Below are 19,290 nucleotides of genomic sequence, written 5' to 3'. Positions count from 1 at the left end.
TAAGGAGAAATATTTGTTTGTCACCAGCATATGACCTGTGTTCCTAACGACCGTGAAGAAATACTGAGTCACAGCTCACTGTCAGGCATTTATCTTTCAGATGACAATAGCAGTTTATCCTAATGAAATCAGACTTTGGGAAGGGGTGGGTGGATAAAAATCCCTGTCACTCTTTATGTACTAAGTGTGCAACACCATATTGACTGGAAAATTATATGATTTTCCTATTATTTAGGAAAGAACAGATGAGTTTGATCTGCCTTGAACCCTATCTAAGAGCCAAGAGAACTTTATAATAAAAAGATCATAGGGGAAAGTCAACTCCATGACATGGGCAGCAAACGATGAATTCAGCTAAAATGCAAATTATTCGGGACATTTTTCATAACAATCGGATTCCAGTGATGTGACCTATTTTTGGACAATGTTTCCAAAATATTATGGAATAGGATTTATTATCTATTGAATGATATTTAGAGTATGGTGCTGCTACCATGCTAACCAAGAATGTTAATATCAGACATTATAATTAATTTCCAAAAAAAATTTCAGTCTGTATATGGACAATTCTTTTATGCTGTAGATGTTAATATATATTTGACCTGTATCAGCCAAACCTACAATCTATAATATAAGTATTGTATAGCACATATCAGGACAGACTTTTACCCGACAGAAATATATGCCTGTCATAATGAATAGAACTGATACTCTTCAAGATCCTCACCTCTAAAATAAGGAGGTCGTAGTAGACACATTCTCCCTTTCAACCATAACATGTATATCATGTAACTGATGATTTTTATCAGCACATTTCTAATTGATTCCATGACCTTATTTGCTTATTTTTTCATATTAATGATTTGCCATTCTTTCTGATGAATTTTTTTTTTTATCTACAAGTTCTTAGTAAAGGATTATAGTGTATTATGATGTGTCACAGTCTCCTAGGCCATAAAGAGTTAACTCTTTTACATTAGGGTAACATTTACTAAATGACTTTTCCTCAGGAGATAGAACCCTTTCAGTCTGAAATGTTAATGCTCTCTCTTCCCTCCAAAATGAGCCATTTGCTCTTCTTACCTATTGGTAGAATTAGATACATTATAGAATCAAGAAAATTTTAAACATCTGTTATGAATTTAAACTGGCTTAATAATATAGGGGGATATTTTGAATAACCTTATATGTCATTTATAATGTCATTTATTTATAATGAATCCGACAGTTGTACTGAATAATTAAAAAGTAATGTATCCTAGGAATATTCTATTCAAGATATGTAAAGTTCCAAGCAATATATGTATTTTTTAAAATCTATATATTTTAAGCCATGCATTACATAAGACCTTTTGTGAATCTTTCATTAAATATTCTGTATATGTTGATTGACACTGAGTTTTAAAAGTTACCTTCTGAGTAATTGTAAGCAGAACTTGATTCACAATAGTGCTTACTGCTTTTTTTTAATCCATTAATCTCCCAAGTGACATTTATATATATATCTATGAATTATATTAACTACTTCATCTACATTTGAATACAAAATTACTTAAATTGGTGATAGAAAGCATTCTTTGGGAGGTGAGAGTGAAGTGATTATTCCCTTTTAGTTTAGTCCAATTGAGTTTAATATCACAAAATTTGCTTCATTCTTTTAATAATCATGGATGTGTTTTCTAAGGCTCAAATTTAAGATCCAACTGCCCAATGGATATCTAATCATATATTATAAGATCTTAATTTGTGCACAGTAATGAAACCAATTTAAAATAATCACAAAATAAAGAAAGTTGGACATTTTTGAATTATTTCAGTGAATTCCTCTTCCTCTTTGAAACAATTTTATAATTTATTCCATACATAAGTTCTGAGCGCTTGTGCTAAAAATGCAACCACTAAAAGAAAAAAACCTCAGATCTCTCAAAAACCATAGGCAATCATAATTATGTATATACATATATGTATCTCAATATCAGTAGTGACAATGAAATATTTTTATACACCAGTATTTTTCAAAATAGAGTATGTGTTTAACTAACTTGAAAATGATTTATTTTTATAATTTTCTATGCAAGAAAGTTGTTCGTTCAGCATCAGTAAGTGTCGATTTGAATATTTACATTTTGAGTTGAAGAGAAATGGGTCAGATATGATTGCCAGTCTTCAAAATATGTTCCTCTAAAGCATAAGGCAGGCTTTCTGCCCTTAAAATGCTTGGGGATCTTAGGTTGCAAGTACCAACAACAAACTATAGCTCACTTAGCTCAAGGTATAGATCTTAGGTAAACATTTAATTTCGTTAACTTCTGTTATATGCTCCCCATCATGCTTAGAGCCCCACCTTTTAGGTCAATGCTAAGAGAGGACAAAGCGTATCAATTGATAGTCCCATCAGGACACACCACAATGACAGAACAAAAATTTCCCAATGAGGGAAAATTGGGCATTGGAGGAAAACCTTATTGGAGGAAAATTCCATCTATGAATCAGCTTTGTTTCCCCAATTCATTTTTAAGTCTGATATTTGAAGAGTTGATAATGCCTTTTTTGACCTTGGACAAGAACTTCAACAGAGTTGGGTTTAGCGCTCCATTAGTCATTTCTAGTAAAGCTGTTGCATTTAAAATTTCTTTTTCTTACTGTGTGAATATGGACCACATAACCTTTATAAAGAACCTTTGTTTTCTCGTCTATTAAGTACTTCATCTACATTTGAATACAATATTACTTAAACTGGTGATAGAAAGCATTCTTTGGGAGGTGAGAGTGAAGTGATTATTCCCTTCTAGTTTAGTCCAACTAAATTTAATATTACAGAATTTGCTTTATGGAGATTTAAGAACTTCCCTATCTGTATCATTCAGTTCTGGTGGTGATGATACAACATTTCTAAAGTGAAGAGTGAAGAAAACATTGTACACCTATAATTATATAAGGAATAAAAGATATGCAATGAGGGGGAAAGCTAGTAAGGGCACACAACCCAGTGTGCTTTTTCCTTTTTTAATTATTGAAATACAGTTCTGAAACTGCACAGAAGACATGACCCTGGTTTATGATTTTGATGAATGATCAAGAAACAAAGGATTAAGGCTTATCTACCTTAAGCATAAAAATTATAGATTTCTTTTCAAGCAGATTTATTATTTTTATTCCAAGAATCAGACTATTTCTGGGATACTCATTGGTGTTGGAGAAGTCAGGCTTGATGAAGGCTGTAGAAATGGGTAGAACCAGGCTTACTCTAAGATAGAGGAAATGGGAAAAAGTAATAATGACTGGGATTTATTGAAATTTCTAAATAAGCTGAACCTCTCCATGGTTTATTTCGTTTGATCCTCAGAATACTGCAAAAATGTAGGAACTTTGTGTCTATTTTACCTCTGTGGAAATTGAAGGGGTATCTATCAAGTAATTTACCAAGTGAGAAACTAGTCTTTGAACCCAGATTAAGCTGGGTTTGTAGAACCCAGATTATCCTTGAAGCAGAAGATACCTGCTCTTCTTTCTCCTAATACCTCTCCTACTGCCAAAGATAGGAAGCAAAAGGAAGGGTGAAAGCATTTTGTCTGTAGGGGTGCTCTTTTAAATCTGTGTGTTTATGTGCGCATGACCTAGACGACAGACGTAATTCCATAGTTGGCAACAGTGTCTATGTCCAGTTTAGTAGTTGCATCACTTTCTGGCATTCAAATAAGCTATGACTAAATGACATAATTTTCTGAGTTGGCTGATGCAGTTTAGTAATTGGTAGAAGAAAGAAGGTGAAACTTCTAGTACTACCTCTATTGATAGCCCTGCTGCAAGTAGTCAATGCTCACAACGTGCAGTGCCAGAAAGATGAGGTCCAAGGGGTCCATACCATTTTTTGGAAATGTAACTATAGGCTGCAGTGAGAGTGAAGTAAGTTTCTTGGGTTCCAATGAAACAAAATCCTTTGTTATGCTGTTTGAGAAGCGCTCATTCTCGCAATCAACTGTGGTCCATTTAGGAAGAAACTTGATTTACCTAAATTTTGGAAGAGTGAAAAGCACTATACAAATGATGAATTTTATTTTTATATTTCATTAAGCTTCAGTAATTCCAGAGTTGGCTCTTATGCTGACAAGTTATTTTTTGCTCATGTTTTGTGCATGAATTCATTTGTATTAACAATAGTACTGAAACTGATCACTGCATTTCCATTAATTATCCCACTCTTTTTGGAATTTTAGGAAATGTTATGCTTAAAACATCTGGGAACTACTCTCACTATAGGCAAAAATAATTACCCCATTCGTTAGTTTAAAATTCTATAACACTTATCATTGTGAAAGATTTACAAGTATCCAGATTATAGTTGATTGATTTTTATCAGTCACTTTTGAGAGAAAACTGTGCTCTCCTGGATTAATTAAATTGAGTAAATTCTAATGGAAAAGTTTAGCCTCTATCCTTAGACACTGCATTTTCCACTGAGAGAGATTATGCAAAAGAGCATTATAAACGCACTAAAATCTGACATTTGAAAGAATTTGTTATGGCCCATTATTTCATCTAACAATGAAAATGTAGAGGCAGCAGACGTGAATAAATCAATAAGTGTGCTTTTGCTGCAGAAGCCATGTTTTTGGTTTATTCAGCACTGTAGTTAATGCATCGGGGAAAAATAATATAATTTTGAGCAATTTATAAAAACGTTTTTTTCTGATTATATCATCTCATTGTTTATAGCTTTTAACAAATGTAATATACTGATTGTGGTGTTCTGAAAACATACATACATCTTCCCTTGTGATGTACTCTCTTTCGACCGATGTACGGTATGTCTGAATCAATGTGTTCTTACTTTCAGGTGGGAAAGGTGGAAAAAAGAAAAAAAATAAAAACTCTTCTAAACCACAGAAAAACAATGGATCGACCTGGGCCAATGTTCCTCTACCTCCTCCCCCAGTCCAGCCCCTTCCTGGTACAGAGCTGGAACACTATTCAGTGGAACAGCAAGAAAATGGGTAAAACTATTTTCCATACCAACAAAATGCCCCAGGCTCTCCTCTTCTCTCTCTTGTACCTTTTTGTCTTGATCTGGTGTTCTCGTACTGTTTTCCCTCCCCCCAACCCCTTTTTGTTGTTTGCACTGTCTATGTATTTTCACTGATAAATACAACACAGCACATATTGAGAACCCGGAATCCTTGCCTGTCAAGTGCTTCAGATTGTCAGCAATCCTGATAATGCAACCTCCATTTATAATATTGCTTGTTAGTTTGAAAGCGAACACCCACAGCAAGAGCCACTCCTGAGCGGGGCTGAAAAGGGAATTAAAATAACCTTCTTCATCATCTCTCACAGTTTTCTAATGACTTGGTGTCTGGCCACAGCAGAGAATCCACTGTTGAGCTCCATCCCATGGTGTAATTGTAGGGACTTTAATCGTTAGCTTTGATGGGAGTTTTGGGGCCAGAACAGTGAAAGAGATTCAAGCTCATGCACATTCTGAAACAAAACCTCTTGAAGTTAGAAAATGTCCTTCAAGGGCATTTAAATGTGACAGGTTTCCTTATTCATTCCCAAATATGTCTCAAGAGTTAGTGTTCCTCTGTTAATGTGTTAAATTGATTTAAAGCTGAAAGACAGTGATACTTTTTATTTTCTAATTTTAAAAAAATAGCAAATTAAGAGAAACATACTGAGTCCTTTTTTCTTTCTATTTTAATAATTCTAATTGCTCTGTCTTTCTCACAATTTCTGGGTCCCCACCGCTTTTGAATGAAACTGAAAATGCATAATAAAGACAGCTTTTCTTTTTCCAAGTTTCTTTAAATTTTGAAGTATTTAGATGTTAAGACTCCTCAGTTTATTTGAATAATAGCTTTATCTCCTGTCTTATTTTGTGTAAAGAGCACATGCACATAGTTTTTTTTTGTTCCATCTCCTTTTCTTTTAAAAGAAGTGCTATCTTTGATGTCTGGGATTAATTTTTTTTTTTTTTTTTTTAAACGGGAGAGAGAAATGAGGGGCAGAGGGAGAGGGAGAGAGGAGAATCTTAAGTAGGCTCCACGCCCAGCACTGGGTCTGAAGTAGGGCTCGATCTCAGGACCCTGAGATCATGACCTGAGCCATAGTCAAGAGCAGGACACCGAACTGATGAGCCACCCAAGTGTCCCTCCAGGCTAATATTTTCTTTTTTTCTTTTCTTTTTTTTTTTTTTTTTTTTTTTATGACAGAGAGAGAGTAAGAGAGGGAACACAAGTACGGGAGAACTAGAGAGAGAGAACCAGGCTCCCGGGTGGGCAGGGACACCAATATGGGGCTTGATCCCAGGATACAGGGATCATGACCGGAGCTGAAGGCAGACCATTTAATGACTCAGCCACCCAGGCACCCCTAGATTAATATTCATAATTGGAACTTTCTTTTTCTTTTTTAAGACTTTATTTATTTATTTGACAGAAAGAGAGAGATCACAAGTAGGTGGAGAAGCAGGCACAGAGAGAGAGGGGGAAGTGGGCTTCCCGCTGAGCAGAGAGCCTAACAGGGGTTCCATCCCAGGACCCCAAAACCATGACCTGAGCCAAAGGCAGAGGCTTAACCCACTGAACCACCCAGGTGTTCCATAGAATTGGAACTTTCTATGCCACAACTTTGCTTCCTTTAAAAAAAACCTCATTTACCTTTTTTTTTTTTGGTAATGTAATACATACACATATATACTATAATATATACATTATATAAACAGATGATAGATGTGCATATATGTATATATATTCATATACACATACACATATATTCACATACATACCTCTATATTTTCTTCTCTACATATATTTTTAAAGATTTTATTTATTTATTTAACACACAGAGGGAGATCACAAGTAAGCAGAGAGGCAAGCAGAGAGAGGGGGGAAGCAGGCTCCCTGCTGAGTCAAGAGCCCAATGCAGAACTCGATCTCAGGACCCTGAGATCGTGACCTGAGCCTAAGGCAGAGGCTTAACCCACTGAGCCACCAGGCGCCCTCTACATATTTCTTTTTCTCCAAGGGTCCTCACCTGCTTTTGTGGGATTGTAATTCCCATATATATACATAGCATTATTATATTACTTTTTTAAAATGTTCTCATTCAAAATAGGAAATTAAGAGCACATCCTCTTTTCTCTGACTTTTTAAAAATGTTAAACGTTGCATATAATCTTATGTAAAACATCAATAATGTAAATGTGCCCATGCCACATGAAGTCTGTTGAAGAAAAACCAAATGTGTGAATTCCATAAGAAAAGATGATTACAGGGCTTAAGAATCTGCATTTTTTTCTAAGATTTTATTTGTCGGGGGGTGCATAAGCAGGGGGAGCAGCAGACAGAGGGAGAAGCAGACTCCCCACTGAGCAAAGAGCCCAATGCAGGACTCGATCCCAGAACCCTGGGATCATGACCTAAGCTGAAGGCAGATGCTTGGTGGACTGAGCCACCCAAGCATTCCAGTATTCTGCATTTTAAAGGCTATAATCAGAAAACTGGAAAATAGAGCTTGTCAACTGGGAAGAGAAAATAATACTATCAAACATGTATAAGCATAAAGTAGATAATTTGGAATTTTTCTTTTCTTTTTTACTTTTCCCACTAGGTCTACTTAAAAAACAGACTGCAATAGCTATTACCCACAGAAATAAAATTAATTCATTCCAAACAAATGCTAAACTTCTCACTCTATTTTATTGCCCAGCAGTAGAATTGAAAATATCATTTCATGAATGAAATAATACACATTGCTGAAGACTTCTATTTTTTTTATATAAATTATTTTCTGAACAGCAAGCCATAAAATATAAAGTTATTTCTGGATTATTTTAGTATTTAGCCAGGATGTATGCTATTAGAAAATCTTTTCTTTTGTAAAAGATTTCTAGAAATTCATTTAGTCCTTTAGACAGGTAAAGAAATATATGTTTCCATTATATATATTCAAAATCTTTGTAGCATGGAGCTTGGTTTTTAATAACCTTTGAGTTATTTGCCTTAAGTATCTTGTATTTTCTGAAACAAAAATTTTCACTTTTAACCAAAATAGTAAAGTCTTACCTATCACTAAATTGACAGCAAAATTCAATTTTCTTTTTCTTTGGACTCCATTTCTTTTTTTTTTTTTTTTTTAAAGATTGTATTTATTTATTTGACAGAGAGAGATTACAAGTAGGCAGAGAGGCAGGCAGAGAGAGAGAGGAGGAAGCAGGCTCCCCGCTGAGCAGAGAGCCCGATGCGGGACTCGATCCCAGGACCCTGGGATCATGACCTGAGCCGAAGGCAGCGGCTTAACCCACTGAGCCACCCAGGCGCCCTGGACTCCATTTCTTGATATATTCTTTATACTTCTTTGTTTTCTAATGTGAAAACCTCATAATATTGAAAAAAAGGGGCAGCTGGGTGGCTCAGTCACTTAAATGTCTGAGTCTTGATTTCAGCTCAGGTCATGATCTCAGGGTCGTGAGATCAAGCTCCATGCCCAGAGGAGAGTCTGCTGGAGATTATCTCCCTCTCTCTAAGTCTTCCCTGGCACCACTGCTCTCCACCCCCACTCATGTGTGTGCTTGCGCCCATTCTCTTTCAAATAAATAATAAATACATGTTTAAAAAAAAGAAAAGGAAGGATGTTTTTAACACTTCCTAGATTATTTTATAATGTGCTATTCATGAAACTAACATTGAATATTTTACAGATGAGTTCTTCTGTAGAATTGTTTATATGCTTTGTTTTGAAACTTGTGTAGGTTTAAGTCTCTCTTGAAATACAAACAAAATAAACTTCAGAAATCACCTTTTAGTTATGATTATTTTTATTGTAGCAATCAAGGATTCTGCAACTGTACTTCCTATGGTGATATATAGTTTTTCTTTCTGTTTTTAGCATATCATAATAGAGAACTTATCCAACATACATTTTTTTCAAGTACGTAGTAAATGCTATGCCCAGTGCCAGGAAAGAAAGCAACAGAGATGAACGAAATTGATACATAATTATTCAGGAGTGGTAGGTAGAGACCAGAAAACACATAAGACTGTGTACACACACACACTATTTTATATGATAAGCCCTAGATGAGCAAATATACAAAATAATAATTTGTATTATGGAAAGGATAACCATTTATGCCAGGTGTAAGGTTGGGACAGTCCTATAGAAGCTCAGTTTTGGTGTGGTGCATAAATAATGAATTCTGGGACATTGAAAAAAAATGTTAAAAAAAAATAAAAATTTAAAAAAAAAAAGGAAAAAAAGAAGCTCAGTTTTGAAGTGAATCTTGAATCATTTGTTCACAAATAATAGCACCCGGAGTTCTAACCAGCTGTTGAGTGCCAGCTCTGAGCTTGAGGCAGAAAAAACAAAGGACAAGCAATGGTCCCTAACCTAAAGCAGCCTAGGTGCCAGAATAAATTATGAACAAAGGACTACAGCAAAATGTTGCTAATATCACCATTTGCTGTGCAGATGGAGAGAAATTTCCATAGCTGAAAGAAAAAAATATATAAATATGTAGGGGCTCCTGGCTGTCTTGGTTCGTTGGGTAACTGCCTTCAGCTAAGGTCATGATCCTGGAGTCCTGGGATCAAGTCGCACATCAGGCTCCCTGCTCGGTGGGGAGTCTGTTTCTCCCTCTGACCCTCCCCCTTCTCATGCTCTCTCTCTCTCTGTCTTTCAGTCTCTCTCTCTCTCAAGTGAATAAATAAAATCTTTAAAAAAAAAAAAAAATATATATATATAGGGGCACCTGGGTGGCTCAGTGGGTTAAACCCTCTGCCTTCGGCTCAGGTCATGATCCCAGGGTCCTGGGATAGAGCCCCACACATTGGGCTCTCTGTTTGGCAGGGAGCCTGCTTCCCCCGCCCCCACCCTCTGCCTGCTTCTCTGCCTACTTGTGATCTCTGTCTATCAAATAAATAAATAAAATCTTAAAATCTATCTATCTATCTATCTATCTATAGATACACATATATAATGAAAGATAGGAAAAAAAGAATAGCCCCCATTCATTTTCCTTTATACTCCCTACTCTTCCTTGAAAACTCCATCTTATTCTAGTTAAGGTGACCAGCCTTTCCTTAATTTTTTTATTTCTTAAGCTTACAACTCTACTGTAGTACTCATAGCATTGCATTCTAATTGCTCATGTGTATCCTTCAGCAATCGGTACCTGCTGTATGAGGTTTGAAATATTCATAGAGTAAGAGATAATCTGAAAAGGTGTCTTGTGGCGAACTGTGAAGGCTTGTCTGTCATATAGGGATTTTGACCTTTGGATATAGATGATGAATTGGAGTACAGGAGGCTAGGGCAGGTGGATAACATTTGGGATACTACAGCAGAATAGCCAATAGCTTAAAAAATGATAAGGCCATAAGATAAGGCAATGGCAGTAGGATGGAGGAAAGGGATAAATTTGGGAAATATACCTAGCCCAGAATAATCTCAAGCTTGAAAAGATGGTCTCTTACATTTTATTACAATGTTTAATACTGTTTCTAAAGTTTCAATATTATTAAATTTATTTCTAAGCCTTTCTGGGGTCATTTCCCCCCACAGAACTAAATACCAAAAGTTACCAAATCATTGTCCAGATAGAAAAGTATTCGTTAATTCAATATTATCACAACAATAGTAAATGTTCTCTCTCATCCATATGCCTCTCTTGGCATAAAGGATAAAAAGGAATAAAAGGATAAAAAGGATAAAAAGGAATATGCTTTATCTGGCATAAAGCAGATAAAAAGGAATCAAAATGTATTCATCCTTAGCTATAAATATATTGTATTTTTATTATTATCATATGATGCTAGTAAGAATTCAGTAGGGATTCAATAGAAATTTGACACTTTGCTTTTTTGCTATACTTAAAGATTGGCAAGCTTTTGTGGGTGTTGAACTGTATTGTATTTTTATTAGTAATTCACTATTTGTATGTGGCCTTTAGCTAGTTCACATGCAACATTGATTTGTTGTCATCTTTCCCATTATTTACCAGGCAAGACAGATAATATGATGCCTCATACTTCATTGACAATATAAAAACAAAAAAACAGAACAAAACAAAACAAAGAAAGCTTTTCTAGGAATGGTTGGCCAAAAGACCTTTGGTTTGGCATCAGGAGCATTTTCAGTCGTCTTTATGTTACCACAAGAAAAAGTTGAGGGTGCCTGGGTGGCTAAGTCTGTTAAGCATCTGACTCTTGGTTTCAGCTCAGGTCATGATTTCAACATCATGGTTCTCAGTGTCTTGAGATCAAGCCCCATGTTGGGCTCCTCCAGTCAACAAAGTCTGCTTAGGACTGCCATATAACACCCAGTGCTTACCACAGCAAGTGCACACCTTACTCCCCATCACTTATTTCACCCATCTCCCCACCCACCTCGCCTCTGGTAACCATCAGCTTGTTCTCTAGAGTTAAGAATCTTTCTTGGTTTGTCTCTCTCTCTTTTCTCCCTTTGCTCCTTTGTTTTGTATGATTGAAATCATATGGTATTTATCTTTCTCTGACTTAGTTCACATTGCATTATACTCTCTACCTCTAGCCATGTCATCAAAATCATAAACATTCTTATTGATGAATCAGTTTGTGTGTTTTCATTTCAAATCAATAAATAGGCTTATCATCTACTATTTTTAAAGTATCATGTCAGGTGTGGCTAGACAAGAGTAATTGAATGTCATAATTTTAATGTAGCATAAATCCACTTGAGGAAAAGATACTATTAACATGTGAAAGGTTAAATTCTCAAAAAAATTAGACAATAGTTAAAGAAACCAACATTGGAAATGGCATAACATAGCAGAAAATCAATTTTCAAGTGGATGTGCAAAAATGTCAGTGCAAGTCAGAAGAGTAATATATCACTGCTAGTTGGCCTCATCTGGAAAATCTTTATAAAAGATATGGAATATAGCATGTAGCTTGAAGGATTTGTAAGATTAAGGTAGATGAAACTGGAGAAGTACAGTTCATTCAAAATAAGTTGAATAATTTCAAGCAATAGACCATGATGGAAAAGTATCAAAAAAAGAAAAAAGAAGAAGAAGAAGGAGAAGGAGACGGACAGGGACAGGGACAGGGGGAGGGAGAGGGAAGGAGAAGAGAAAGATTATTATAATGATGAAGAAAACAATTTATTTTGAGTAGAAAATTCTTGTTCAGAGAAAAACCATCCAAAAAGGTAGGTGGACACTTAGACATATTTAGTGCATAGAATAGAATGAACAGAAGTGAACGTTTGATTAAAACAATTCTGATGTTTCCATAGACCAGTTTGTATGTGGTGTCGAGGACTGATTAGCGGATGGGAAAAACCGGAAGCACGGAATCCAGATCGGACCACGGGTGACAAACTTTGTACACCAAAAAATCTTTTTTTCCCCCCCAAACGAAATCTAACTATGATCTCCAACATATGAAACAGATCAAAATGGCATCATTTTGGAGCAATGTATTTTTTCAGGGCAGATTGGTACTTACATATTTGATGGGAATACGAGTTTAACCAATGGTATTCTCCAGTGTAAAAAAAAACCTGTCATCTGTAACAGATTAAAGTGGGCCTGCTTACACTACAATATAGAAGACATTTTGACAGAGCTGTCCCTATCAGAGTGTATAAGGCTGCTGAAACACGCTCTTCAGTTCACAGCTCACCAGGTAGATTATTCAGGTAGCCTCAACAAGAGAGGAAAATAGCACTGCTACTGATGATGAGGTTTATTCCCTGTAAAAAATCCCTCAGGGGCCACCCATCACTTACAGTCCTTCTCAGGGATGATGAGGCCCCAGGTGATCTGGCACATCGTCACCTCCCCTGCCTCAACTGTGCCCAACTCTATTTGTTGGCACTTACCAGTTATTAAATTATTTGAGTTCTTCAAATACTGTGATCTTTTCTCTTTCTCTGGGCCACCTTTTAAAATAACCCCTTTTCCTATAGTCAGCATAGCCTTGCCCTACTGCCGAACTAGTTTCAGCCCACCGTCTCCCTATTCCTGTAGTACCTGGTATTGCTGATTAATTGCTTGGTACCAGTCTGCCCTACTGGATGCCTGCTCTGTAAATAGATGCAGTCTTCTGATACAGGGTTGTCGAATAAATGGGTGATTAACGCAAGGATTTTTTTAAATAGACTTTATTTTTTAGATCAGTTTTAGGTTAACTACAAAACTGAGAAAAAGTACGGAGATTTCCCCACACGTCCAGAGCCTCTGCCACTATCTACTTTCCCAATAAAGTGATACACTATTAAACTGATGAACCTGCATTGATATATGAGCATCATACAAAGTCCATAGTTTACATTAGGATTTATTCTTGGTGTAAATTCTATGTGCTTGGACCAATCTATAATGACACATATCTAACATTATAATATCATATAGAGCAGTTGGTCATAAAAATCCTCCATGCTTTGCCTAATCATCCTTCCCTTCCTTTGACTTCTGGCAATCAGTGATCTTTTTACTGTCTCCATAGTCTTGCCTTTTCCAGAATGTCATATACTTGGAATTATACAGTATGTAGACTTTTTGGATTGACGTCTTTCACTTAGTAATGTGCATTTAAGTTTCCACCAGTTCTTTTCATGGCTTCATGGTTCATTTATTTTTAGCGCTAAATAATATTGCATTATCTGGAGAAACTTAGAATTTGGCCTTTCGGTGAATTTTGTCACAGTTCATTTATCCATTCACCCACTGAAGGACATCTGAGTTGCTGCCAAGTTTTGGCAATTATGAATAAAGCTGCTACAAACACCCGTGTATAGGTTTTTAAATAAATTTAGTTTTAGACAAGGTAAGTAAAGACACTTGAGTAAAAATATTCAAGAATCATCTGAACATTTACAAGTTAGCATTTGTAAGGGAGAGGATATGTGTGTGTGTGTATGTGTGTGTGTGTGTGTGTGTGTGTGTGTATTTATAATAGTCATTTGATTTTTCATTCCTTTAATGAAATCTTCTATGTACTAGAAATTGTATTTGGTGCTGGAAATGCAAAGTTGAGAATTAGAGTTCTTGAATTTAAAGATCTCATAAAACAATAGGAAAAAACAGAAACAAAAAATCCCTGTAGGGGCGCCTGGGTGGCTCAGTCAGTTAAGCATCTGCTTTCAGCTCAGGTCATGATCCCAGGATCCTGGGATCAAGTCATGCATTGAGCTCCCTGTTTGGTGGGGAGCCTGCTTCTCCTTCTCCCTCTGCCTGCCACTTCTGCTTTTGAGATCTCTCTCTGTGTCAAATAAATAAATAGAATCCCTTTTAAAAATATAATATGGAGAGTACCACAATGTATGTATTTTAGAGTTATAATCAATTCCATATGGTGGAGGCAGAGAAGACTTCACAAAACTGATGGCATTTGAACTGAACCAGAGGAAGAGCAGGAGCTCACAGGCAGATGATCTGAGAATAAGACACAGAGTTTAGAAAAAAATACACAGTAGGCTGATGTTGGGGAAATAGTGTGAAATTAAGCTAGAAAGATGGGCTGATCAGATGGGGAAGGGTCTTTTAGGCTCTGCTAATGAATTTGAACTTTTTCTTATATTAGTGATAACCACTGAGTAATTCAAAGTACAGGTATGATGGAAATTAAGATTTTAGACTTTGTCTGTATGGACTATAGGATAAAAAAGATGAAGATGGTGTCACAATAGACTAGGAGAGCTAATGGGCTAGTGCTCATCAGAATGATTCTGATCTGTGATTATGGAAGTAAAGGGGAAGTAGGAGATTTGGTAGATATTTAAGAAGTGGAATTTATAGAACAATTACATTCAATAATATTGTTTATCCTATCCTTAAGCCTCCCTTTAAAAGGATCTTTTTGATTAATGAAAATAATAGTATATGGAGAAAGTGTAAATAGAAATGCCACTGAGAGATATTATGTCACAATGAAAACTGTTTGGATTAATTCTCTATATTCTCTGACCAGAGTCCTTAAAAACACACTGCTTTTATAAATTATTATTTTCCTTTTTAATATATATTTTATTAGGCTGGCTTTTGAACCTCTGTTTTATAGATTTTAGATGTCAAGATACAAGGAGCTGTGAGTTTCCACTGAGAAAATCAGAGAATTAAAAACATCTAAGGGCCATTGAATACATTTTGTAACATAAAATCTTAATGATTACATGTCATATGGACTGAAAGGTTGGCATAGATCTAGAAAAAGAGTAAGTTAAATTCTCAGACACTTGTTTGACCATCAATCTTGGCGTGTTCCATTTGGTATACAAGGATAAACAGCAGAAGAAAGTAGTTAAATCTACAAGCACTAAATTAATTCATTAATTGTCTTTAATTAGCAATTTGGGTTTTCCATGTGAGTAACTTTGTTGGGAAGTTATTGCCTTTTGTAACTGTGGGGTAACAATTAGCTAATAAGATCTTCCAAGAATAAATTGAGATATTGAGATAGTAGATGTCATTATGATTAGAAATTAAGATAACAGCCAGGTGATTTACTGTGGCAGCACCAACAAATTGAAATCAGGATGAAATCAACTAAGAGAACATAGAGGGTGCTGTCGTTCCCATTGTGGTTGTTATGAATTGCCTGTATCATTGTGTGCATGTTTACGTGTTTATGTATCAATATGCTTTTTTTTTCTCATTAAACTTCAGGTATGACAGTGATAGCTGGTGCCCGCCATTACCGGTACAAACATACTTACACCAGGGTATGGAAGATGAACTGGAAGAAGACGATGATCGTGTCCCAACACCTCCTGTCCGAGGCGTGGCTTCTTCTCCCGCTATTTCCTTTGGACAGCAGTCCACTGCAACTCTTACTCCATCCCCCCGGGAAGAGATGCAGCCCATGCTGCAAGCTCACCTGGATGAGTTGACAAGAGCCTATCAGTTTGATATAGCCAAGCAAACATGGTAAATATTCTTGTCAGGTCAGGGGACCCAGGCCTTCATCACAGGGATTGAGGAAATGTTCGTTTACAGTACATTTGCAAGGAGTTCTCATAGGACTATACAGCTGAGGGTTAGAAGCACTTTTGTGCAACTCAATCATCCGGATAAAGAAATTAGTTTAGGATACATTAAATATTTTTTTTTCTTTTGGTGCAAAATGGTGGTGTATTAAAGCACGGGGACAGGACCCATGGGCAGGAAGAGCTGCTGCCCCGGGTTGTGAGGGGTACCCTGTGGTTGGGGGAAGGTGAGGGGAAGGGAGGTGTCAGTGGAGTTTTCATATGCTAAAGAGGGCCTACAAGGGGCCAGGATGTCAGAGGCCTACCGGAGGCCTTGCCCTTGCTGCTTGATCAATGTTGTCTTTAGACCAGTCATTAACATTAAGATAGCTGGGAGACATTTTGGTGGGATATCACAATCCTGCTATCTTTGTTAGTGAGATTTAGGACATTTGTAAGCCAAGGGAGACTCCTGTCTAGCAGGATTGTGAGCTCTGCAAGTTAACTATTTGCTTTTGTTCATGGCAGTCAGGGCTGCCTGAGGGATGCTACATTAAATAATTTGATCAAAGTCATATAACTGGTTAAAGAGTAAACCGGGACAAGAATTTCAGATCTGCTGAATTTCAGGCTAAACTGCTTTTGGCTACACCAGAATCTTTTCTAATTTAAAAGTTAGCTCCATTTAGCTTATCCTTGAACTCACTTCCAAAGCCATAATAAAAGACTCCGTTTAGATTCTTCAAAGTGCCTGTGATTAATTCTGTATGTGGTTGTGAATATGTAAATGTAAGCTTCTGCAAATCACATATGGTCAGTGTCAGTTAATAAAAGATACTTGGGGTGAATTAAATGAGACAGAAAAAAGTAAACCAGTAATATAGTAGATGCCTTAAAAAAAATAACACCTAGAATAAATTACAAATCCCAAATTCTTTTCTTTCTAATCAACTCACACCCTCTCCTAAGGTAGAGATGGCAATCTACTTGGGTATCCTGTGCAAGCATAGGAAGAAAACAAGTGGGACAAGATCTCACAATTTTATACAAGTTTTTTCATATGCTCTCTCTTCTCCCAAATAGTGACAGATGAAATCTGACTCTTGAAATCTCAGTGGCATACCTCTGATTATCTTCTATTGATTTCCATGATGCATGTCAAGTTAAATTTTTATGAAATACAATTTGCTTTTCTTTTTGATAGTTTTAGGTACTGGATAGTTGATAATGAGATAGATCTTGTTCTTAGTGTTAATGAACTATTTCTTTTAAAAGTACAACAAAATACACAAAGAGATACTAAAACCAGGCCAATCATATGAAGCTAGTTACGAACATAGGTTCTTTTCCTAGAACCAGGGGTTTCTAGACATCTTTTTTCTCAGTGATCTGATGTTTTTCAAAGGCCAAAGACAATCTACTGTTAAACAGTATTATTTTGCATCAGGCAAAATAAAATACCTCTATTTAAGTTGAAGCCCACTACTTCAAGAGCCAAAGGATTTCCTTCAGGCTAACTAATAATAACCATGTACTTAGTCATTTATGGCACAGATTCTAGCTCAGATGTTCTCAAATTTGATGCATTTTGTAGTCATCTGGATAATTTTAAAATGTAGTGATACCTAAATGTCACCCCTATATATTCCAGATTGATCTGGTATTTGACTGAGGGCAGGTGTGGTTGGAACCACTGCCACTGCCCCTACTTACTATCTGTATGACAGTGGGCAACTTGCTCAACCTTTCTGTTCTTCCACCCCCCTCCCCCCCATTTATAAAATGACGATCCTAATACCAATTAGCTCATATACAATGCGAGAGCAGAGTCTCCAAGACCATCCTCTGTTCTAAGAATTCACAAGAAGAAGCCATAGAAATCACTGAATACCATGACACTGAAAGTTATGGTTTATATAGAAAAGATACAGATTAAAATCTTCTAAAAGAAGAGATGCACAAGACAGAGTCCGGGAAAGTTCCAAAACTTGAACTTCCAGTTGTCTTCTCCCAATGCATTTGTAGAAAACATTACTTTCCCAGCAACAATGTAGGACAATATGCATAGAGTATTTCTAACTAGGGAAACTCATACGAACCTTGAGTTTCATGGTCTTTCTTGCAGCTTTGTCACATAGACATGGTTGGTTATCTGTAGAGCTGACTTCAGTCTCTAGTCCCTCCAGAAGGCAAGTTGACACCATGTGACTGAAAGCCCCCATCATAAATCACATTGTTAGACTTTCTGGAGAAGCCTAAGGACTCCAGATGAACAAAAACACTCCTATCAGATAGGACATTCTAGAACTTAGAGAGAGATTACCTCCCTGGAGCACATGGCAAAAGCCTACCTTCTCTTTAGACAAGGTAAATTCTTTATTACACATCACAGTTTTTTGTGAGAACTAAATGAGTTCCGCTTAGTTCAGTTGGTAGAGCGTGGGACTCTTAATCTTGAGGTTGTGAGTTCTAGCCCCACATTGGGTGTAGAGATGACTTAAAAATAAAGTCATTTAAAAAAAGAGAGAGTTAAATGAGTTTGCTCTTATACAGGACATAGTCCAGTATCTAGCTGTATTAGAGCTTTTATTCTTCAGAAGGGCTCAGGTTTTCACCTGAATTTTTCATTGCTATCTTGCCACTCTTAAAAGAGCATCACCTTTAGTGTGTGTTGCATAGATCTTTACAAAATGAGTGGACAAACAAGTTCTTCACCTGCTCCAGGTACCTGTAGGGAAAACCCTGTTTCTCTCACTGAATATGTTTCTGTTCAACCCAACAATCCTCCAGGATGTCATTAGTGACCTGCTTTGTAGAAGTTATGAGCCTATATGTGCTCCCGTAGGATCTCGCCCTTCAGGAATGAAATGCCCTCCTCATGTGAGGTGCACATCGGCATCACAGGAGGAACATTTTAAAAAGGCTAATTCCCACACTCCACCTCCAGGGATTCTGTTCATATGGACCCATGCAGTGCATAGTACAGTGCTTGTCACTACAAGAGATCTACAAATGTTTTGCACCCTCTTATTTCAGTTTATCTCCTACTTCTGCTCATCTGGAGGAGTCCATTTTACACCTTAATGTATATTTGTTCCGTTCAAGAGTTGTCAGCAATGCTGTAGAACTAGAATGTCAGTTTCTTTGGTTCTTTCCAGGACAAAAGTACACACCATTAGAGAAAAATGAATCATTTATATAAATACCACCTAGTATTCTCTTGCTTATGACTTGACTCAGTCCATCCTTAATTCACAAACAGAATTTGAGGCAACATTTACAAGATGTCATTATCAACACTCAAGATTTTCTATACCAGTAGTTTAGAAACTTCCTGATTTTTGC

At 36.5% G+C, this 19,290-nt stretch overlaps 1 protein-coding gene across 20 annotated transcripts in view; it reads left to right on the top strand.

Annotated features, from left to right (window-relative positions):
* Positions 1–19,290, top strand: part of ROBO2 (roundabout guidance receptor 2) — a 592,813-nt gene that overhangs the window by 548,016 nt on the left and 25,507 nt on the right. For all 20 annotated transcript variants that reach the window (XM_059164449.1, XM_059164448.1, XM_059164451.1 and 17 more), the window contains 2 exons: positions 4,838–4,994; positions 15,647–15,907. In XM_059164449.1, coding sequence (XP_059020432.1) covers positions 4,838–4,994; positions 15,647–15,907 — 418 coding nt within the window. The remainder of the gene's footprint in view (positions 1–4,837; positions 4,995–15,646; positions 15,908–19,290) is intronic.

The sequence above is a fragment of the Mustela lutreola genome, chromosome 2 (genome assembly GCF_030435805.1).
Source record: "Mustela lutreola isolate mMusLut2 chromosome 2, mMusLut2.pri, whole genome shotgun sequence".
In the NCBI taxonomy this organism is placed as follows: Eukaryota; Metazoa; Chordata; class Mammalia; order Carnivora; family Mustelidae; genus Mustela; species Mustela lutreola.
The sequence above is the reverse complement of the archived record's forward strand: the minus strand, read 5'-3'. Positions and strand labels throughout refer to the sequence as shown.